Raw genomic sequence first — 23,477 nt, forward strand, 5'->3', positions numbered from 1 at the left:
GTCTGTTCATCACACTTTGTTCTGCCACTGTTTTTTCCTCATGGACAGGAGTCTTTTCCCTGTTCCAGTGTGGGGTCACTCCCACCAGAGATAGTCTTCCATGAACTTCTCCTTCCAGAATGAGTCCTTCCTATGGGCTGCATTTCTTCATGAACTGCTCCAGTGTGAGTCCCTCCATGGGGCGCTGTCCCTCAGGAGCAGTCTGCCGCAGCCTGGGTCCCCCACAGTCACACATCCTACCAGGAAACCTGCTCCAGTGTGCGTTCTTCTCTCCATGAGGTTTCCTTTGGTCATCCCCCTGCTCCTCCAGGGACTGCACTGGATCTCTGCACCCCCGTGCCCTCCATGGGCTGCAGGGGCATAGGGGAATCCTGGAGCAGCTCCTACCCCTCCTTCCTCACTGCCCTTGGTGTCTGCAGGGCTGTTTTTCTCACATATTCTCACTCCAGTCTTCTCTGACTGCAATTGCTTCTGCCCATTCATTCACCTGTTTTCCTCGTAAATACATTATCCCAGCGGTGTTACCACCATCCTGATTGGCCCAGCCTTGGCCGGTGGTGGAGTCCTGGATTTGGTGGTGTTGGCTCTGCTGGGCATGGGGGAAGCTTCCAGCACCTTTTCAGAGAACTCATCATTATAGCCCACTCCCACCCTCACTACCAAAACCTGGCTATACAAACCCAATATGCAGGGTTAGTGAGGCTAACTGTGACCAGTGACTGATTATTCAATTTTACATTTTAAAATAGATATTTTCTTCCTGATTGTTTGAGTGTGGGAGGAGTGAGAGAGTAAGATGAGCAAAGCAACACAAGAGAGGTGCTATATTCAGTTGAATTTTAAGAGTGTGGTTTCTGGTGGTGGGTGTGGTGGTACTTAGATCCTGCTGTATGCCCTTCAGCCTTAACTCTTAATTTAGCAATGCTTTTAATTTTGGAATATCTAAATAATACCCAAAACTAGTCAAAGCCATATGTTTTTGCCAGCTTTAGCAGAATAAACAAATGGAAGACTTGCAGGTACATTATTTCATAGAGGTGACAAGCCAAATAAAGTTAGGCAAACTTTCTGGGGAAGTTTAATTTGGGGATGAGAGGTTAGAGGCTGCTCACTTCATAAGCATGGCTTCCAAAATGTGTATGTAGTCCATGTTTAGTGATTTATTAATCCTCTTCAGAATTTTAGAATAGTCCGTGAAAGATGTTGATGAGGTTCTTTCTAAAGGTAATAATAACTAAAATAGAAGAAAAAGGCATGCCAGCTCCAGAAGTCTAGACCAGTAGAAGGCAAGACCTTGAACTAGTAAGGTGTTAGCTGGAAATGCTCTGAAGCCAGTGTTGTACACTAGCTGATGTCCTTTCCATCTTTGGCAGAGCTGCCTTCCATTTATTAAGCACCCTCATGTCCTCTAATTGAGATGGCAGCAGTGGTGAAGAATGAGGCAAGCATTTCAAGTGCTGTCTGGCCTCACTTTGCCTGTGTTTTTATCTGCTCAACTGCAGCTTTGGGAATTAGTGGTGTATGTTTCTGTTGTAGAGTGTTAAATATTCTGAGTTTGGGTCTATCCAAACTGAGCCCTTGAGCTGTCAAAAAAAGTAGAGGAAATACAGAAGCTGACCCCGGACTTTGAACATGGACAATTTGGACTTACTGGTCAATCTTGCAAAGTCTTATAAGCTGCAGTCAGCTTGTGTGATTGCCATTACAGCAAACCATCAGTACTAAGTGTCTCTATCTTATCAAAGGTGTTGCTGTGGCAATAGAACCTGAGTCTCTCCTTACTTTATGCGAATAGTTTGGCTGTCCCCTTTTTCTGAGCAGTAGTTAGACATGGTGCATCCATAGCAAATAAAGTTATTCACATTATATTAAGATTAAATGTTCTCCTGTGTATTGTTTCTCTTTCTTTTGCAGAGCCTCACTGTTGTGACAAGCCCAGTTCCCAATCAGAACCTGGACATGCAGCCCTATGACCTGAGCATTGACATCTACAGCCGCTACATCTACTGGACCTGCGAGGCCACCAACGTCATCAATGTGACTCGCCTGGATGGGAGACCCATGGGAGTGGTGCTCAAGGGGGACCAGGATCGGCCCAGAGCCATTGTGGTGAATCCAGAGAAAGGGTATGTGGGGAAATTCAGACCCATGGTTTTGAGAATCAAGTTGTTTTCTTGCTGCAGCATTTTTTCTGTTTGTCAGAATGAAAAACAACTTTGACATTTGTTAGATGTCTTGGATTTATAGCAAAAAATGTGAAAAGATCAAATAAATCTTTTTTTTCCTCTAATCATTCCTGTTCCAGATACATGTATTTCACCAACCTCCAGGAGAGATCTCCTAAAATTGAGAGAGCAGCATTGGATGGAACTGAGCGAGAAGTCCTTTTTTTCAGTGGTTTGAGCAAGCCCATTGCCTTAGCTATTGACAGCCAGCTGGGCAAGTTGTTCTGGGCTGACTCAGATCTGCGCAGAATTGAAAGCAGTGACCTTTCAGGTAGAGTAGCACCTTAATTCAGTGATTCATTTGTGTGCTGTGGGTGTGGGGGAATGTGGAGAGAGGTGTCATCTTTTCCTTCCTACTATAAACAGTCTGTACTATGATTCTAATCACTCTCTGAATTCCCAGCCAGGGAATGTGCATGATTCATGCAGTGTGTCTTTACAGTTTCATGACTCTGTGATTTGCATTATTAATTGCTACACATGCTATTTACTTTGGTTTCTCACTGCAAAACCTTCATGTCATTTCCCAAAATTAGTTGATGAATAAATACCAGCAGTTTTGGAAAGAGGAGAGAAAGGATTGTTTTTAAGGGATTGTTTTTGAAAGCACTGCTTTTGGTGCAGTAATCTGTCAATCAGAGGAAAGTTCCCTGTTAGTGGAAAATTGTGTCCTGCAGAGTTGAAGCAGCAGGTGTCCAGGTTACTTATGTATCTGTCATTTGGGGTGAAAAGATGTGAGGAATAGAAAAGATCTAACATCTCTCTGTCCTCAAAAGACTAAAACCTCCCTCTTCCAGCTGTGGAATTCTCTTTGCCTGCTCCCCAAGATTGGTTATGCTGCTTGCCTGACCTCCTCTATGAGTTCATTCAGCCCATTTAACAATAACCTAATAACACCATACAGAAAAAGACAAATAGACAATGGTTTTCTCTTGGCTTGGAAAGCTGCATTGGTTCAGGAAGGAGTCCAGCAAGCAACCAGAAGTGGAGCAAGGGGAGAGGGGAAAATCATATGTTCCAGATTGGGTGAGAAAGACTAATGTCTTTCATTTACTAGCCTAATCCAGCAAACTGCTGGATCAACTCAGCTGCTTCATGCAGCATCAGTACTAATTTGTGATACAGATTGGGCTGGATGTTGCTGGAAGTGAGAGTTGAAAACATAACAGGAGTTATGACAGCTTGCAGTAGTGTTTGTGGTAATGTCTTCCACTTATGACATGGTACCTTCATTCAAAGTAGCAGCATGTAATCCTGTTGACACCACTCGAATTTTCAGCCTTTTGTTCAGTTCATAGAACAAACAAATGGTTTGGAAAACATTTTGTTTTTCCTAGATGGTTGGAATTAAAGCTCATAAAGACAGTAATTTTTTTCAGTGGTGTGGCATTGGAAGATTCAGGGTCACTACTGAACTGTGATATCCTGAGTGTTTGCTGTTTTAATATGCAAGACACAACCTGAGTTAGTGAATTATTAAAAAACAAAAAAAAAGTGCTGTGGTGTTACTTGGTACGTTCCAAGCTGTCCCAGATCCAGGATTTGCATGAGTAGAGTAACAGGCAGGAGAATATTGCAGGTGCATTATTTCTCTCTTTGTCTGTTATATGCCTGAAATTAGGACACCAGACAAGGAGATGGGTCTAAATTCTAATTCAGTCTAGGTTTAATGATTCTGATTTTTTTCCTTAAAGATGTGGCTGTTGGATCACCAGTGTTGTGTAGTAAAAGCTCACCATATTTCAAAGAGCACAAAGAAAAATTGTTCCAAAACCTCTCTTGCTTTTTGGCATTTGCACCACAAATGGATTGCTATAATCACCACGATAAATTGCTAACTGCTGAGATGCATTCCTGTGCTTAGGAATGCTGATTAGTAAGTTCTTTTGACCAGCAGAGTAATTTTTCTGCGTGTTAGCTTCTTAAAAACATTCAGTCTCTTGCTCTGTCAATTCTGTAGATGCCAGTATCCATAAAGACAAGGACAGCTAGGATGCCTTTTATGTGATGTAGTCCTTCTTTTCCTCCCTGTCCTTCAGGCATGCACTTAGGACTTTGGTTATTCTGCCCAAATGGGAGATCCTATTGAAGTTAACCAGATTCTTCACATGATTAAGGGGTTGTTTATGAAAAGATGACTGGAAATAGCTCCCTACCATGGAAACTATTTGGCAATTAGTTATTCTATTCCAGAATAATTAGTGTGATTTGGAAATGTCTAATGATTCTGGAATTAAGTAATTTTTATTTGGAAAAAGGATAAGCTATGGGTGTGTCCTGATTTTTGTATTTATTTGGTTGGTTTTAAGTCTTTTTGTAAAAGGTATTGCTGGAAAGGGAATGGTGATGCCAGGAGACAAAGCTCCTCTTAATCATGTCTCTCTTTCATCTGACATTCCCAATAAAGGAGACTAGCACCCTGATGAGTCAGCTTCGGGTTTCATTGTTGGTTTATGGAAGAAGGGATTTTAGTGTCTCAGTTTAGTCAGAAATAGTCAGTTACACTTGGTCACAAATATTAAAAAGAAAGATTAAGACATTAAGAGAGTGAAAATATTAAGCTTCAGAGCTTTAGGAACATACTGCAAAATGCCATGCTGATTGACATGGGCATGGCAGAGCAGGGCATGTACAGACTCCATTTGGGTAGGTCAAGGTCTTAGCTTTTGTATTCCTTCCCATTTTACCCTATTCTCAGCTTAACTTTATTTCTCAAGATGCAGGTTTCTGTTTCTTACCTTTTCCCAACAGAATTAGTCATTGGGGTTTAATAGATGGTTGCAGTTATTTAGGTTGACTTACATCACTCAGTCTATTTCTACATCAGTCTGGGTATAACCTCCTTCAGAATTCATCAACGTCTTTCCTTAATCAGATCATTGCTGGTGTTGCTCCAAAGTGGCAGTGAGAGCCCAGCCTCGCTGATTTGATTTCCCATGTTTTCCTTCAGGTTTTAACGCTTGGTAAATGTTGGGAAGGTTACTTAACTTCTGAGCTCTCTGTGCATTTAGTAAAAAGGAGATAAATACATTTTTCATAGCTGAATTTTTTTCTAAGTCATTATCATTGACATAATGTTGATTGAATTCTCAACAAGCAAAAAACTCCCTTCTTGCTACTAAACAAAGCAGAGAGGGATAGGACTTACTCGAAGAATAAAATCGTGAAGTGCATGTGTCTTCTGTCCTGTTAGCTTCTCTTGTGTGGGTATGGTAGAGATGTGGTAAAATTTTTTCCCCTGGTATTCAGTTATTCCAGTATATTTTTACAGAACAAAAATATAAAAAACTTGCTGGAAGTAATTCTGTGGATGAACAATGTAAAGCTATTGTTTTCTGTAGTAGAAGTGAAAAATAAGCACAACAGTGAGCTCATATATCAGAAATACCAGGATTTAGAGGTATATTTTCAAGCTTTAGCTTGACTTGTGTGATCCTGTTTCAGCTTCTCAAAACTGAAGTGGATTCTGTGTGCCTCATAAGTAATTTTGTGCTCAGAATCTGATCAACTCACTGAATATTTAACTGGTAATGACCACATCACCTTGTTAAATAAAGGAAGCATGGATTAAGCCTCCCTCCTGAGTCCTCAGGTTTTGACTAACATTTTTCTTCTATGTGAGTTATAAAGTCTTCACTGTCTTCAGACAGACTTTAGTGATACCTTTAAAACAACTGTTTGCTGTGTTCTGTTTGTGTGGAGAGTTAACCATGAAATGTGACAGTTGCTTTTGTCTGTATTTAATGCCAGAAAATCTGGCATAAAAATCAATCACTCTTCAGTGGTGTAAGGCCTCTTGTCTGCTCCTAGTGATTGCTAAAGGAACTCAGGAAAGTAAGTCTTTGCTAGGAAAAAAGAGGATTCCCAATTTAGCACTAATAGCTTAGTGAAGGTAATGTAGCTGAAAGAAAAGAACATGAGGAAGTCAGAAGTGTTAATCTCATAATTCATGTGAGAAGTCCTAATTACTCTGCTTTCACTTGGATTTTATCTTGTATGGGCTAGCTGAAGCCAATAATCCATCTTCTTATTCCCTGTTGTATGGCAAGACAAAGCAATTAATCTCTCCAAAAAGGGAAAGAATGAAAAGAACTACTGATTTCCATCATATTGATAAGAGACTGGAAAGGCTCATAAGAGACGAGCCCCCCCCACCCCCACCAGGTGCTTCATAAATACACTAGATTTTTTTCTGAGCATAAAACCTTTCTTCTTGATGAAAGCAGGAAAAAAAAAAAAATAAAAATTAAAATGTCTGCAAAATGCATTAGTCTTGCATCAGAGGACCCAGAAGTAGTAGTAGGCTTACTCAGTAGCATAAAAGTAGTGCAGAATAATGGTGGGAGTAGTGTAGAAGATGTTTCTGATAGTTTTTCAATTTTTCCTTGTTGAACCAAAGCACTCTCTCCCTTTTGCAGGTGCTAACCGGATCGTTTTGGAAGACTCCAATATCTTGCAGCCTGTGGGACTAACTGTATTTGAGAACTGGCTGTACTGGATTGACAGGCAGCAGCAGATGATTGAAAAGATTGATATGACCGGTCGGGAAGGACGTACAAAGGTCCAGGCTCGTATTGCACAGCTCAGTGACATCCATGCTGTGAAGGAGCTCAACCTGCAGGAGTACAGTGAGTGCAATCCCTGCTTGCAGGTGCAAACAGGGCCTGTGTGACTCGAGCCAAGAGACACGAGCCTGTTGTGCCTTGTTGCTGATCAACATCAGTGCAGATGGAAGGGGCCAGAAGTTGGTATTGGTGCTGTTAGGTTGTTTCCTTCAGGCACTTGGCAACAGACTGGAAATCTATCACAACCCTAGCATCATGTTTTGTTGCTGATGACAACTTGATTGGTAGTCCCATCCAGGCACCTGGCATTTGAGTGTCTCTAGGCACAGTGGAAACATCCTGTTATCCCTAATAGAAGACTTTCTAGATCATGCTGGTGCATTGCTATTGGGTGTTCACTGTTTAGGCAAGCAGAGCTCTCAGGGCCTGTCACTAGCTGTCAGTGTTTCAATGGACTGCCTGCCTTTAAGGCAAAGTGAACAATTTTTGGTGATGGTATTTCATACTGCAAGAGATTTGACAGAAGAGCAATGATGCATTGCACAAAGAAAGTGTGTATTAAATAGCAATTTGTGTTGATCATGGCTGCACTTTTCAAAAGTTACTGTTTGCCAGGCCTTTCCACACACACCTAAAGTGGTGGGAGGTGGATGGTTAAAGCAGTGGAGTTGCTGTCATCCTGCAGGAAATAAGCCTGGTTAGTAGGCTGTGGTGCATGCCTTGGAGAAAAATGTCTGGGGATGTTTAATTAAAACATCAGTGCAGACTACTAGTTTTGTGTGCTATTAATCTCAGCAAATCTGTCAGGAGTTCCATGAGAAGTATGTTGTCCTTATTAAACATTAAAATAAAGAGACATATTTATCTGGAGCATGTTAATTTGAGTTGCAGAGACAGTGTGGAAGCTTCAGAATCCATAAATTAGAAAAGTTTATTTTTTTAATGGTCTTTGGTAGAGAAAATGAAGTATGGAATGCAAGACATCTTTTTGTATTACTAATGTACTATTTGCTGCAGAGAGCTACTGCTATCTCAAACAAGAAGCAAAATGCTTTGAGTAGTTTTAGTATATATTCTTGGAGTAGTTTCAGATCATGGAGAGTTACCAATGTATGTTATAATTATAGATGTGTGTAAAGGGAGAAACAACAAAATACAACATTGGCAGATTTTTCATTAATCTTCTCCCCAGGGAGTAGGGGGTAATGAAGAAGTGACTGAAATGTCATAAAATAGATGGGGATTTCTTATCAGTCCCTGTCTTTCTTACTTTTAAAATCCTAGGACAACATCCATGCTCTCAAGATAATGGTGGCTGCTCCCACATTTGCATTGTGAAGGGGGACGGCACCACGCGCTGCTCTTGCCCCGTGCACCTGGTGCTGCTGCAGGATGAGCTATCCTGTGGAGGTGAGTCCTTCCCAAGTTCTATGTCACTGGGCTCTTAGCTTCAGCCTTGGGGAGGGTCTCCATCTTCAGGGATGGCTTCTGAGCCAAAGGAATGTGACAGTGCACCAGGTGCTGTTACACACCTGTACAGACTCACCTCATTCCCTCCACCCTCCAGCTAAATCTGCAAGTGTTGCAAAGCAGTAAGGGAAAAGGAAAAAAATTCCTAACTGTTGAATAAGGGTTTCTGTTCACCCTTTCTACTTAAGACTCAACTTAAGTTGAATTATTTCAACTTGATTCTTTAATTGTATGATTTTTATTACTTTTTCCTGTCACTCCCCATGGTCTGCCTTTTCAGGCAGTGGTAGATTCTCACATTCTGGCACATTGCGCAGACTGTGCTCTTTTGTTCTTCTCTGTTGTCCTTCCCAAGCTCACCCTGTGCGTGTCTTTTTGAACTGCAGTCCCAGAAGGGCAAGTCGCCTCCTTCCATGGCGATATGGCCGCTGTAGCCCACACCCTGGTGTCTCCAGGGGTGGGGCTGGAATGGGGGAGAGGACGGGCACTTTGGTGCTTGGATCTCTTTGTGCCACCAGACTGAATGGATTTATTATGCAATCATCTCGCCATCTAGGCGACGTGTGGTCTCACAATGGAACAAGAGCTAACATAATCCAGATATTTTCTCAGAGCAAGTTTAATACCAGGCCAAAAAGCTGGGGGAGGAAAGGGGGATTAAAAAAAAGGGAAAAAATGTACACTTACTTACTGCCTGAGATTAACAGTTAATGTAGTAAATGTTAAATAACAGCTAACATATGTGTTGAGGTAGTGAACTTGACTGGATGGAGCAGTTTTTTGTTTTAAAAGAATTTTGACTGAATAGAGCTGTCAAGGGCACATAACTAGACACTGAGTCACAGTGCATCCATCTGCAGCAAATTACATCCTTTTAACATCTTCTATACAATGACTGTCAAACAGGAAAAGAGAGTAAGCCATTGGCTGTGCATAGAGTGGTGTTGCAGGAAAGGGGGAGTTGAAGAGTGTGATGACTTTGACTTGAAGTCTTACTAGGAGAAAGGTGTGAGAGTTTGAGTGGGAAGGGAAGAAAATATTTGTGTTTTGAGTGTGTACGTTTCTCTGTTCCTCTTGTTCTTCATCTGTCAAGCCCCCGTTGATGTGAGCCTACATCAGTCACACTGGCCTCAAGGTCTGCAAAAGTGGCTGTGAAAGCAGTGCTGTGGAAATAACCTTATGATGTGGCACGTTGCTCATCAGCTGCTTTGATATAGGAAAGCAGCTGAGCTCTTGTCCTTACCTGTCCCGATCTGCTGTTTGTTCACCTGGATTTTTAACTTCTGTTTGTTTGCTTGATTTTCAAAGAACCACCAACATGCTCCCCTCAGCAGTTCACCTGTTTCACAGGTGAGATTGACTGCATCCCGGTGGCCTGGCGCTGCGACGGGTTCACTGAGTGTGAAGACCACAGTGATGAGAAGAACTGCCCAGTGTGCTCTGACACCCAGTTCCAGTGTGAGAGTGGGCAGTGCATAGACAGTGCCCTGCGCTGCAACGGGGAAGCGAATTGTCAGGACAACTCGGATGAGAAGAACTGCGAAGGTACAGAAAACCCTGCCGAGTGGGATGGAAATACATCTGTCACTGGGATAACTCAGCATTATTGCTCAGTAGGATTTGAAAAAATTTGAGGTTCTGCTAGTTTTTAAACTGGTCTGTTAAACACAGGTTATTTCATAACTCCATACTTTTGTTTCGCTACCTGTGAAGTGGAAATTAAGAGTCATCTCTGTCAGAGTGGCTTAAATGCTGTTCGTGAAAAGTACTATCAAAAGTGGCATGATTTTAAGCTCTAAAAATCTAGTATCTGGGAATGAACTACAAAGTGGAGCAAATCCTTGTCATAGCTTTTTGTGTGCCTTGTACCAAGTAAAAGTTTTGGGATTGTTTATTTTACAATACCTGAACAAAAAAGAGCTTTTCTGAGTAAATAGGAGTGAGGGACAATGGAGATTTCTGGAGACCTCTTCTTCCCATAGAGCACAACAAAAGAGAGTATTTAAGACATCTTTACAGAGGGAAGTGCTGTTGCCAGCACAATGAGAACTAAGTTCATTTTGGAAAAGACAGGTTTTGCTGGTGGAATCTGAGCTGCCCCACCACTACACAACATGAAATGTGAGCAAACTCATTCTTTCCCTATTGCAGATGTAGTGAAGAGTTGTAGGGACAACTTGTAAGCCTGAAAGGATGCTGTTTCTTTATATCCTTTCAGTGCATTTTCCTTCTTTGTGGAGACTGTTGAAATGTCTTTAAATCAAGACTAAATTTCTTTCCAAAATATGTGCTCCAGCTCTAACAAAAACAGAACTGAAATTCTGGTGTGCTGAAAGGTGATCGCCAGCCAGCTGAGATGCTGACATCTGAAAATATGTTGCGCAACTTCCCAGGTGTCAACCAGCAATTGGAGATGTCAGACTAGGGGCTGTTTATCACCTTCAAAGTTGCTGAGAGTATTCAAGTTGATTACAAATCAGAGAAGCATTTAGTTGAACTTCTTAATTCAGCCCAAGACAAAAAAGGATTTCTGGATTTATGAGAAACAGGAGGCAGGAATATGTGGAAACAGCAGCAGCCAGCACCTTGCCTGCAGCACCTTTTATTTTTTTCAGTGTACTGGCAAAGCTTCAATTTTATATTCTGTCCTTCGTTTCAGTTTAAAAATATAATATTAAGTCAGTATGTTGTCTCGTGATCGAGGAGTTTTCTAGTTAACAGGAAGAGCACAAGGACATTAAGAAGGACATTTATCTTTCTTAAACAATTTTATTATCATGGTTTGGCAGATTTATTTTTCATAACTTAATTCTTCTCTCTTATATTACAGTAAATGTTTATGGTTGTAGATTTTTACAGTAAGACTGCAATAACCATGTCCTGGGATAAGTGCCTGTTCTCTCAATGGCCTCTGAGTTATTTTAGATAAGGGTCACTTTATCTTGTAGTGCTCTTACTGTAAGCAGGCAGTAAAGCCTAGGTGCCAGTGTGTGCTATCCTCAGCAGAACACTGAGTCACTTGCTCGGCATGGTTCACGTGAGGGACTTTGTGTGCCATGGGCTACTTCCAGAAATGAAGCTTGCAGCACTCCAAGCTCTCCCAAGATCCTCCTGACTGTATGCTTTGGTGTCTTTATTTCTTAATGATTTTTAAGAGAAGTTTCTGATGCTGACTGTTGCTGTGGGGGTTCTTTGCAGTGCTGTGCTTAACGGATCAGTTCCGCTGTGCCAGTGGGCAGTGCATTGGGAAAAGCAAGAAGTGTGATCACAACCTGGACTGCAGTGACAGCTCTGATGAGCAAGGATGCTGTAAGTGTACTGCCTGAGACTGGAGGCTTGGTTGCAGCATCCAAAATTTGTTTCTCACCTTTCCTATGAGTTTGATTTTATTCTGCCAAGCAGACTGAATTAGTTGTTACCAGAATTAATGCTTCTCTTCATAACTGGTGTAATGCAATTAATGCACAATGTGGTGGAATAGGAATCACGAAAATAATTAATATTCTGAACAAGTAGTATCTGAGGCAGAGAATGCCAGTTATTTTTCTTCTTACCTTTTTAAAATTTTGAAAGAAGTAAAAGGTTTGTTTTACTATAATGTTAGTATGCTAAGTTGGTGCAATGTTAAAAAAATAACTGTTGGCATGAGGCATTCATATATAACTTCTCTGCTTCATGGTTTTCTCATCTAGAGAATTAATAGCAGGTGTTTTTGGAATCAAAGGAGCACTCTGTTTATAGAGTAAACCTTCTAAAATTTTTTTTTAAAATCTTGAAAGGATGTAATTCTGAGCTTGATTTCTGATTTGTAACATGTGATATCCCCTACCTTGAAATCTCCAGGGCTCTACAAGAAAACCACTGCCTTTAAAATTCCAGCTCAAAAGTTCACTTTCACTGTTGGTGCTTTAAAAGAAATTGTAAATAGGGACATCTCATCTTGTGTTAGAGATCCATGTATCACAGCTGGCACACAGATAATTGGAAAATGCAAAGCCTGAGTTGGACCCTTGATCTTGAGGAGTGTTAAGAGATGTTCTGTCATGCTACCAAGTTACTAGTGACATTATCACAGGCTTGTGTAGTTCCCTTTATTAGAGTTTATACATTCTCCAGTTTTGTAACAGAGGATGGAAAATTGGCCCACCCAGAATAAGATGGCAGTTGTCACCATCCCTCTTTCACTATGATCAGAAGTCTGTTTACTTATCTCTGTAGACTGTGACAAGCTGGTTCAAGTGTGGGTTTGGTGTTCAGGGAGAAGAAAATGTGTTGAGGAAAAAACTTTCAGTAATGCATAAGATGTAAAACACTGACTAGAACAGGAAAATACTTTAAAGTCTGCCTTTCTTGTCAAATTCATGAGCACAGGCAGGGGGTTGTCAGTTACTCCCAGAAATGTCATTGCTTAGAATTAGTCTTGTAGGGAAAGCCACTCATTTTGACTGTTAAATAATTGTTTTGGGTACTGATTCCTCATAAGGTAGCACCTCTCAGGCTGATGCTCAGCTGTATCTGTAGCCATAATGAGGGTGGGTCAGATGTGAAATAGTTTAGGTAGTTTAATAAACAGTAGCAAACCCAAAATTCATCACTGCTGAACAGGCAAGGTGATGCACCATAAGTGATTGTTACACTGCTGAGAAAAGGGAGTGTCAGTCTGTTACACTGATGGATAACCAAGATGTGACATGAAAAGCAGTTGTTGTCATCTTCAGTGACAAGAAAAGCACAAGAGGAGTCCCCTGCACAGTGTCATCTGGAGATGTGGCTGCAGGTCTTGTTCATCAGGTTCAAAGCAGAGCTCTGCTTGTCAGCCTGAAGCAAGAGCAGGGCCTGGTTCATCACTCCCCCTGCACATGCATGTGCCTGCTCATTTCCTGTTATTTGTGATTTGAAAAACCTCATGGCATGTTTGGGAGTCACCTTGGAAACTGCAGGTAGCACTTATGGACACTCAGAGTCTTTGAACAGACCTGTCCTAGGGCCTGTTTGTTCCTCCCATATATTAATTTGAAAGTTGTTGTCTGCTTACAGAAGAGGAGGAAAGTAGAAGGATGCAAGAAAAACTGGTGTTGGTCTAAACTTATATGGTCTGATTTTTCTTTTCCCTTTTAGACACAACGGAGGAACCTGCACCACAGCCCAACAACACCATAGGCTCCATCATTGGTGTGATCCTTACAGTCTTTGTGGTGGGAGCAATGTACTTCATCTGCCAGAGGGTGCTGTGCCCACGCATGAAGGGGGATGGGGAAACCATGACCAATGATTACGTGGTGCACGGGCCAGCCTCGGTGCCTCTGGGCTACGTGCCTCACCCAAGCTCTCTCTCAGGGTCTCTCCCTGGTAAGTAAAGGGGCTGATCCTTGTCTTTGGCACCCCACAGCTGTACTTGAGGATACTGTGCAGCTGTGTACAGGAAAGGTCTGCTCCAAATGCAGTTCTTGGAGGCTGTGGGAAGCCAGGACTGCCAAGGCTTGTTGCCATCTTTCTTTACCATAATGAACTGCTATTTTACCCGTGCTTTCATGAGCATTTAGGTACTGTGCAGAACCTTAGCTCAAATAAATGCACGCACTGTGCATTTTCTTCTTTTGCTACTAAAGAATCCCCTTTTTGGGCTCTTGTAGCACCAGCAAAGTTTCACAACAGTACAGGGTAAAGTTCCACAGAGTTATATTCATGGGACTTTAAATAGTATGTAATCATTCTTGGTAGGTTTGTAAACTAAGTTTATATGCTTGTGAGACTTCTTGCCAAGTCTGTAATGACCAGCAATAACTTTGGTCTCAGCTTATTTCATTTAACATTAAATTAATTTTCCAACACCAGTCAGAGCACATGATGCTACTGCTGTTTAAAAAGTAAAACTTAACCACAACATTTCACTTCATCTATATGCATTGCTTCTGTATATATTGATTAAATATGTACTGTAACTTGTGGCAGATCCAGCAGGCTCTTCTCATGCATAATTTGGTTTTAATACAAGATAATTAATTTTGGGCTTGCAAGTTGTGCTTTTACTGCTGTTGTCCTCCATATTATTTTTTAAAGCTTCATTTAGTCTGTGAATTGAGGAAGAATTGAATACTGACATACATCTCTGTTCTTCAGGTATGTCTCGAGGTAAATCTGTCATCAGCTCCCTCAGCATTATGGGAGGGAGCAGTGGCCCACCCTATGACAGGGCCCATGTTACAGGAGCCTCCTCCAGTAGTTCTTCAAGTACCAAAGGAACTTACTTTCCTCCAGTAAGTCATTCTATATTCATAAACTTTAATAACTTTCAGGGAAGTGACAGTATCTTTCTAAATGTTAATCAATTGACAGATTAATGTTTTGATTTAGAATTCTTGCCTAATAAACTTGCTTGGATATGGAGTAAGTGACTTTGAAAGGGAAGAGGATTGTTTTTTTCCAAAATGGTCTAGAAATTTTCACTTAATTTTTAAAAGTTGTGAGAAAGCTCAGTGCCAGGAAAAAAGATATTAGATTGAATGTCAGGGGAGATGAAAAAAATCCCTGTAGATGTTGAGCAGCTCTGGCAGAGAGATCTCCTTTCATTATACTCTGCCATGTGCCTCTGAAGGTAAAACTAAGGCTGATTCTCTACAGACCTTTCAAGGAATTAAAATGAAGCTGTGCGTCATGTGTCTTACAAGTGACAGGTAAATAAGTAAACAAGTGTTTTGCAGCTCCATCACAAATGGGTAGTGTGCTGTACTAACTGCTGTGTAACAGTTGGTGCCAGCCCTGGAGGGCTCCCTGTCTCATCACTTCTAGCATCTGTGGTGGTTGGTTTGGATATTTTTATGGAGCTCACCAAGACTGTGTTGAGTGTTAAAGAGTCCCATGCTTGGTCAGTGAAGGCTGGAATCTTCAACTGTCTGTTTTCACTTCTGAGAATCAACCAGTCAGGCTTTAAATCAGCTTTAAATACATGGACTAAGAACATGCCTGTGTAGGGAAGGAAGGCTTGCCTTGGCCAGCATGCTGCAAGTGTTATAAGCAGAGCAGTACTTGGGAACTGCAGCTTGCAGGAGCAGAGATCTGCCAGTCTGCCTTGGGCAGTGGTATTCCTAGTGACAATCTAGAATTGGACAGCTGGCTGCAACTTTATTTTTCAGCACTGGCTATGTCAAAATAGCCACAGCAGTCAGCGTTTTTGAGAAGAGCTTAGTAGTAGCTAATAGGAATGGCAACAAATGGCATTTGCAGGGTCTGCTTAAGAGCTGGGGAATAAACAGGAAAAAAATCCTGTTTGTTGGGAAGGCTATGTATGCAGTTCCTTACTTAAGGTTCCTCTTAGGCAGTACTAAAAAAATATAAAATTATATTTTCTCAGGTTTCCTTTGTATCTTTCCTTTTTAAAAGTGTCTTTTTTCCTTTCTTACTCCTTAGATTTTGAATCCACCACCATCACCAGCTACTGAACGTTCACACTACACCATGGAATTTGGTTATTCTTCAAACAGCCCATCCACTCATAGATCCTACAGGTAATTACTATTACAATAGCTTCTGTCAGGATCAAAGCAGTTAGTGTAGAAAATGCAGAATAAAGGCAGCCTCTGCTCTGTAAGGATTACAATCAAAGGCCCTAATTCTGCAAGCACTAAACTGGTGCTTAAATGGGCTCACGTGTATCATGTCACTGCTGCCTGTGTAGAAGTGCAGCACTGTTTGAGGTAAATCATACACTAAGTGGGTAGTGATACATCCCTGGGGTATATTCCTGAGAGGGAACGACAGCACTCATCACAAAATTAGTTACATGCCAAAAGAAATGCAGTACCATGAGTATTTTGAGCCAAAAAAACTTACCCTGGAGTGAACCCTGCCCTTTTTTAGGCTGCCATAAATAATTTGTTATGTAATGATCAGAAATTAAAAGCAAATACCCTATGGGGAAAATGTTGGCGATATAAAGACTAATAGGTCAGAAATAACATTGTTTTCTAGATAAAGCACAGGATTTCTAGTTTGACACATTAAGGGTTAATATCTGGAAAAGATTGATATTGCTTTATTTTCTCTTGACTGGTATTTATGGGCATGCATTTTCTCTCTGTTTGAATGTATTATTCTTATCTTCCCTGTAAGAATGCTGGAGTTAGTTATAATTATATAACAAGTTACCAAAAATAGAGGAACAGACCCCTGCTACCCAAGGGTGTAAAGGTTCTCCTCCCAAATCACCAGTACACGTGGTCAATGAGAAGAGAGTGCTGTATTTGTCTGAAAGATGTGCCTCCCTAACACAGATCCTTTGGGGGCTTTGGGTAATGAGGTCTCTGGGGCTGAACAGACATCTCTTCTCCATTAGCAGAAAATATGGCCTCTGTTGTGCAGAAGGTCAGACCAGATGTTTATAATGATCCCTTGCAGCCATATGAAAAATCTTTTAAAATTATAAGTAATTTTCTAATAAAAGAAGCCCAAATTCAGGCACCAGCATGAGTCATCCACTGGTTAGCTGATGTGACTTTTAGTATTATAAATGATATTAGGGATGTAGCATAGGGTTCAATATTTTCCGAAAGCTCCTCTACCCAAAAATAAACCCTGGTCTTGCTGCATCTGATCTTACTTCTTTCCTAATATTCTGACTTGACTATAGAGGAGCTGTATCCCCTTGTGTCCCCAGCCACTAACTATAATGCTGGGACTTGTAGTTACCATGCATTTCTCTTTCTAATTTGTTTCCTTGAAACTATTTTGGGCTCATTTTAAAAGATGTTTTGTGGTAGCAGCCTTTGAGAATTTCATCCGAGTTACTTCTCTAAGGAATGCTTCTTCTGAATGCTATGAGTGTGCAAGGTAATTTTCAGTCCTCCTATCTGGCCTTGGAAGATAGTATCCAGAAATTGCATAACAGAAACAGAATTATCTTCTCCATAATTGCAACACAACTATTACACAGGCACATGCACACCCGTGCCCTTCCTGCCCTGCTGTCTTAGGAGCAACTTTTTCTCATTGAAGTCCTTAGGGATCCAGTTATGTGAGAGACTGTTCTCAGCCACTGCTCCTTTCTGTGGCATAACAGAACTCTTACAGGTGCTGTTTGGATCTCTGAGCAGGCAGTGCCAGGGCCACTGGAAACATCTGGAGACTGGGAAGCACTTAGCAAACCTGGGTTCTCCAGTGATCTTGGAATCACAGGATTCTGTGGGTGGGAAGGAACTTTAGCCCACCTAGTTCCACCCTCCGCCATGGGCAGGGACATCTTTCACTAGACCAGGTTACTCCATGTCCTGTCCAGGCTGGTCTGGAACATTTCCAGGGCTGGGGCACCCAGAACATTATGGATTAATTTAACTGGAATGTGATAATAGAATACTTACACCAAACATAGCACACTATCCAAGTCCAGCAGTTTCAAGCACAAAATGAATTTTCTACAAGTAAAGCAGCACATCAGAAATTTATGTGATGGGTTGCTTAGAGCTAAAATTAATTAGTTTTATGAGTTAGAAAAGGAATTGGCATCCGTTTCACCTGATGCTGTGATGTGCCCAAAGCTGCAGGGAAGTTTGGAGTGTGCATCACTGCAGAGGCTGCTCTGCTTTCCGTTTCCACCTTGAAAAAGCAGAAATGATCCTTTCCCCTCTCCATCTCCCCGCTCCAGCTACCGGCCCTACAGCTACCGGCACTTCGCGCCGCCCACGACGCCCTGCAGCACGGACGTGTGCGACAGCGACTACGGCCCGAGCCGCCGGCTGCCCGCGGCCGCCAAGGGCTACACCAGCGACCTCAACTACGACTCGGAGCCGGTGCCGCCGCCGCCCACGCCGCGCAGCCAGTACCTGTCGGCCGAGGAGAACTGCGAGAGCTGCCCGCCGTCCCCCTACACCGAGCGCAGCTACTCGCACCACCTGTACCCTCCGCCGCCGTCCCCCTGCACCGACTCGTCCTGAGAGGCAGCCCCCGCCCCGCGCCCTCCGCCCCGCCGTGTAAATACTAAAGGTTCTGCTGGGGACGGGGGAGGGAGCCCAGTGTACAGTTAAGTGCAGGGCGGAGGAACACTGAAGATAGTGTACAGAAGAATTAAAAAAAAAAAAAAAAAAAAAAAAGGATATTTATATATTTTCTTAAACAGCAGCTGCTGCTTGTGCCATAAGAAGAAAAATTTTTGTATAAAAGAACCCAGACGTTTGTACAAAAAGTTTTTATTTTTGCAAATGGAACACAAAAACATGCCTTAATCCAGTGAAGTGACTGAGCACATAAGGAAATGGAAGGACTGGGATATGTTACTTGTCCAGCGAGGTGATATGTGGGTTTTGTCAATACCAAAAATGTTTAAAGTAATTAATAATAAAGAAGTCCGTCTCAGAGCAGCATACCATAGATACTTGGAAGTAGCCAAATAACCTCAATGTTAACTGCAGAGGGCCAGCAACTAAAGTTAAACTTGAAAATGCAGTCAGGACAGCTATTAACCTTACACAAAGGGCTTTGTTTTCTACAGGAATACAGCAATCGTAGCAGTGAATCCAGAAAATCAATCGCACATTTTTTTAAATGAATACACCTCTGGTTTTCCTTAATTCATTTAACAAATGAGAGCTTTTAGGGCTCTGTCCCTGCTTCTGGAATTTCAGTGATTTTTGTTGGGTGTATTTTAAAGGTTTTTTTTTTAATCCCAGTTAGGTTTTCTTGTCTTTTCTTCATCCTTTTTCCTGCCCATGTCACTTAAATTCATGATATTCCTATTTAAATTACTGCTAGAACTGGGCTGCTGTAAATGCCAGGTTTTCTTCTAATTAGCCTTGTCCTGCAGTGATTATCATGCTATACATTGCCCTCCTTATTTTGCCAGCATGGTAGGACTCTGTTTTGTACCAGGTCAGTACAATTCTCACGTCATTGACAAGGGTAATATGCATATACCTGAATGATTTTTAGTCCCTTAAAAAAGAAAATCTTATTTTGACCTAGTGCCCACAAAATGTCAAATATTTTTATACCACATATAATATAGACAGCATATTTATAAACTATAAATTTAACCATGGATTGTTAGTTTTACTGTAAATGAATAATATATCCTTGCAGTACTTTCAGTGTATATTGATATCACAGTATACAAATAATATATATAAATATATATATTATTTTTTCCTAGTAAGGAAGCATTTAATTTTGAGTGGAACAACTGTCCATAAGAAAAATAGATGTTTTGATCATTGGAAGGGGTTCCCCTGCTGTATTAACTGCTCGTGTTTTCTTTGTGTTAGGTAAAGCCAGTTTTTCTCAGTATGATTTTGACATACCTCCTCTTTTGCGTGGTGTGAGTTTAATACTTAAGTATTAACCGCTGTGAATGTCAAATTTTAAGATATTCGTAACCAAACCATTTTATATTCACATCTCTATTTTTGTATATTGTCATATGTAGCCCCTTCTCCTGTCAGCCTCACCATGGTGATTTTGACAGGGAGATTATTTAATCAAGTGAAAACATTATTTGTGTAGTTTAAGGGGCAGCCTATTAACTCCTCTTGGACTCCAGTGCAGTGCTTTGAATTTGTTTTGTTGCAGCAGAGCTCACAGTATACTTGGTCTTAGATGGCACTGTGCATTTGCACCTTCTTTTGACATTACATCCAGTGAAGGTGCCCAGTGCCTTAACAGACTGGCCCTCTGAGTCTTCTCTCTCTAAACAAAGGTCCTGGGAGCTCCTGCCTCCTCGCCTTTGAGTATGGAATGGGGATAGCAACTTTCCTGAGGCACCTTTTAGATTTTATTGTTTTCTGTTGCCTCTTTCCCAGCCAGTTTCAACTAAAAGAGAAGTTACCTGAAAATATGGCATGGGCTTGCAATTGATGCTGTTGACAAAATTAGTGACAAGTTGTTCTTGCTAGCTGCCACTCATTTGGAGTACTGGATCCTCATTTGGTTTCAGCTCCAAGGAAAACAATGTCATTGGGATTCCATCTGTAATAAAGGGTCTTTCCTACTAGTCCAGAATACCTGAGGAAACTTTAAAAAGCCTTGGTGATCTCCAGGCTATTGCTGTTGATCTCTGAAGATGGCGTACTAAGGGGTTTTTTGCCCAGCTTCATTCTAGGTTTCTAGGAATTGTGGTAGCTGTTCTTCTGGCTCTTCCTTGCTGGTGGAGAAGCTTCCTTGTGTTGTCCAGCAGGATGGATGTTGAGGAGGGTGTTGTGAGCTGTAAGGGAACTCAAAATCATATATATGAAGGGGGGGAGGGCAGGTGTGTCGGGGTGGGGGGTGAGGTTGGCACACCGATGAGAATTAGAATTTCTCTGTTGTTTACATTTTTTCATGTGCAGCATTCCGTGTGGGGTTCACATGTGGAAACTTGCACTAATGAACTCAGAAGAATATTGTATTGTTGTATCTCAGTCCAAGTGCTTATACTGCAATGGCAATGGTCTCTTCTTGCAAAATGCTTTTCTCAGTGTGCCAATTTCTTTTTGAAAAACTTTAGGATGGTTGAGCTTAAGGAGTGGTATCCTCTTTCTGGTGCAGCTGGACTGCCTCACTGAGGCATCCCCTTGGAGATAGCTTCCTGCAGGTAAATTTGTGTTAATTATTGCAAAGATTTGTTTAGAAGAAGGACATTCTCTGCTATGGATCATGCTGCTTCCTGTGCTAGTTTACATCCACATAACCCAACTAAAGTCAGTGGGGTGAACATAGAATTCCATGTAGGATTTGATCAAGTCATTCTGATACAGATGTTTCAATTTGTGCATCGAATATTTTGGGTGATCTGTCTCTGGGAGGTTCATGAGAGGGGAAGTGGACAGGCTGGGGTTTTCCAGTGAAAATGCCCAGCATAGAGAACAGGCTGTTCCTCGTCTGAGCAGCAAGCTATGATCTAATTTTTCAAATACATATATTTTCTCAATAAATCTGGAGTAAATTTTTGAAAGAGGTGCTCATCTGTGAAGCTCCTCTCGGGCATATCTCCAAATTGCAAAAGCATTGATGCAACCAGTACCCACACCTAATGCATTCCCAATGGATAAACGTTGAGACTGAACATTTTCTCTTTGCTACCTTTGCCACTGAGCCAGTTGTGATTCATATTCTCTCCTTCCCTCAGTGAAAATCATCTTTTTTCCTGCTTCTTCAATTGATTGAGGTGTTGGGACTGTAGATAACACAGACATGCCCATTCAGGAGTTTGCTGAAGTGGGTTTATAGCATCAGCATGGAAGGGATCTCACGATGGCAGTGAAAATTGCTCCTTGTCCTTCAAGTTAAGCATAAAGATCCTTATCCTGCAGCATCAGGTACAGTAGGGCATTAACACAGGGACACTTGTGTACTTTGTCCTCTCTGCAGATACCTGGGCAGTGTTCTTAGCTGGCTGGCTGGTGATGGGAGAAGCTGGTATGCCAGTCTGGAAGGAAACAGTCTGTTGTAGATAAAAAACAAAACAAGACATTACAGCATAATTTGTTGAAAACTAACTTTGCATGTTTAAATGACAGCATTAATGAGACCTAAGCCTGCCTTTTAAAGTTATACCTGGCATGTCACACTGCATGCAGCTCATAGCTTCCTAAGGGGCACTCTTCCTTTCCCCACCACTTTTGGATACCAGGATATTCATTGGGCAATAACTTGGATGTGACAAATGGAACATGCACATGGCATTTCCATTTGAAATAAAGAATGGTTTCTGTGAATATAAATTTGTGCAATCTGTGCACATACATTAAATTAAATATTTACAGTAATGCAAAATACGTAAGTGAGCCATTTGATATCAAAGGATTCATTTTGCTGTGAGTTGAAACTTTCTGCATTGTAAATTCTGGATTTCTGCCACAGCATTTCCCTCCCCACATGCATGTACAAGTGTGTGTGCAGGTACCCAAATCTTTGATAATGGACACTTAACCCAAAGCTGATCACTTTCTCTTGTGCATAGATTCAGCCTCCCAAACTCCCAGAGTGTTAATGCTGAGTTTTGTCCCGCTGTGTGTCACCTACCCTGGTCTCCTTTTGACCAGGTTGTACTACAGGCAGCAGAACACCTGAATATTTAATGCTCTGTCAGGCCAGGCAGGAAGCACATTTTTTATACTGTTCCCTACTTTTGGAGTCCGTTTTGCAGATAAGTAAAGCTCCTATATGTTTTGTATGGACATGAAAAGCAGCCTGCTGCAGCCCTAGAATAATTATGAAGAAAATTGCACCCAAACTGCTTGACATGGCAGGTCAGCTGCAAGTGAAGGTGCATGTGGAAAATCCCTGTCATTCCAGTTTATTACACTAATGGGCCTTGATGGCATTGTGGTCTCCAGCTCTGCATTGCTTCCCTATTCATTACAGCCCATTCTCTAGAGATTGACTTCATTGGCAAGTCCTAAACACAATTTAAGCTTTAAAGTAGTTAAACCTGTGCTAGGATGAAGGAAAGGTCACTATCTTGAATATTATTTCCATTCCTGATGGCTTGGCAAATCTCAGATTAATTAAGTATCGCCATTCTGGGGGGAACTGCTTGAGCTACAGAACTCCCTGGTCACACATGCTGTTGGATCAAATGACTTCTTCAAAATATCTCTTAAGAAAATATCAATCACTTTCTTTTCCTGACCTTTTTGCCTTGAGCATGTTTGTCACACAGTATTGTTAGTGTCACAATCTGCTTCTGAACCTGAACTGTGCAGATTACTTATCAGTTCTGCAACAGAAGAATAACTGGCTCATTGAGTGCAAAATTAATTTGAGCATTGCTATTCAGAAAGTAGTTTCTTAGCAATGAGATTTTTTAAATTGCATTTTGGTGTTGGTATGGCTTGAAAATTAACTTCTAACTTAATGACAGGTGACAGATAAATGTTGCCAAGAAGTTAGGAATTAATTAATAGCTTGGAAAGGGCTACAAAACAGTCACTTTCTTTCTAAAAGAAGTCAAAACACAGTAGTGATCCAAAATTTTCTTTCTTTTCCATCTTTAAAAAGGGAAGGGATTTGTGGCATTTATAGGGACTGGTGATTCACACCAGAACTGTGCAGGGCAGGGTGTTTTATTCAGGATGGTCCTAGTAGAGGGTAGGGTGGTTTTTACAAACTCTTGGAGAGCCTCGTTCCCCTCTTTAAATGAACCAGGAGCAGCTTTGAAGTCCTGATTAAAAAGGCTGTAGCCTTAAGCCATGCAGGGAAGAGTCATTGGAAAAGGGAAGTGGTTTTTTGTAAAGAGGATGCCACCAGGCTTAAG

General features: G+C 41.4%; 1 protein-coding gene across 2 annotated transcripts in view; it reads left to right on the plus strand.

Moving 5' to 3' along the window:
• LRP6 (LDL receptor related protein 6) overlaps positions 1–19,846 on the plus strand; it is a 112,162-nt gene extending 92,316 nt beyond the window's left edge. The window contains exons 14-23 of one of the 2 annotated variants that reach the window (XM_056481933.1): positions 1,915–2,126; positions 2,306–2,496; positions 6,644–6,853; positions 8,075–8,200; positions 9,569–9,805; positions 11,459–11,569; positions 13,379–13,609; positions 14,381–14,517; positions 15,668–15,765; positions 17,898–19,846. In XM_056481933.1, the coding sequence (XP_056337908.1) occupies positions 1,915–2,126; positions 2,306–2,496; positions 6,644–6,853; positions 8,075–8,200; positions 9,569–9,805; positions 11,459–11,569; positions 13,379–13,609; positions 14,381–14,517; positions 15,668–15,765; positions 17,898–18,186 (1,842 nt within the window). In that variant the 3' untranslated portion in view covers positions 18,187–19,846. The remainder of the gene's footprint in view (positions 1–1,914; positions 2,127–2,305; positions 2,497–6,643; positions 6,854–8,074; positions 8,201–9,568; positions 9,806–11,458; positions 11,570–13,378; positions 13,610–14,380; positions 14,518–15,667; positions 15,766–17,897) is intronic. The other variant, XM_056481935.1, reaches the window with a different exon arrangement.
• Positions 19,847–23,477: the final 3,631 nt, after the last annotated feature.

The sequence above is a fragment of the Oenanthe melanoleuca genome, chromosome 1A (assembly GCF_029582105.1).
Source record: "Oenanthe melanoleuca isolate GR-GAL-2019-014 chromosome 1A, OMel1.0, whole genome shotgun sequence".
Classification (NCBI taxonomy): domain Eukaryota; kingdom Metazoa; phylum Chordata; class Aves; order Passeriformes; family Muscicapidae; genus Oenanthe; species Oenanthe melanoleuca.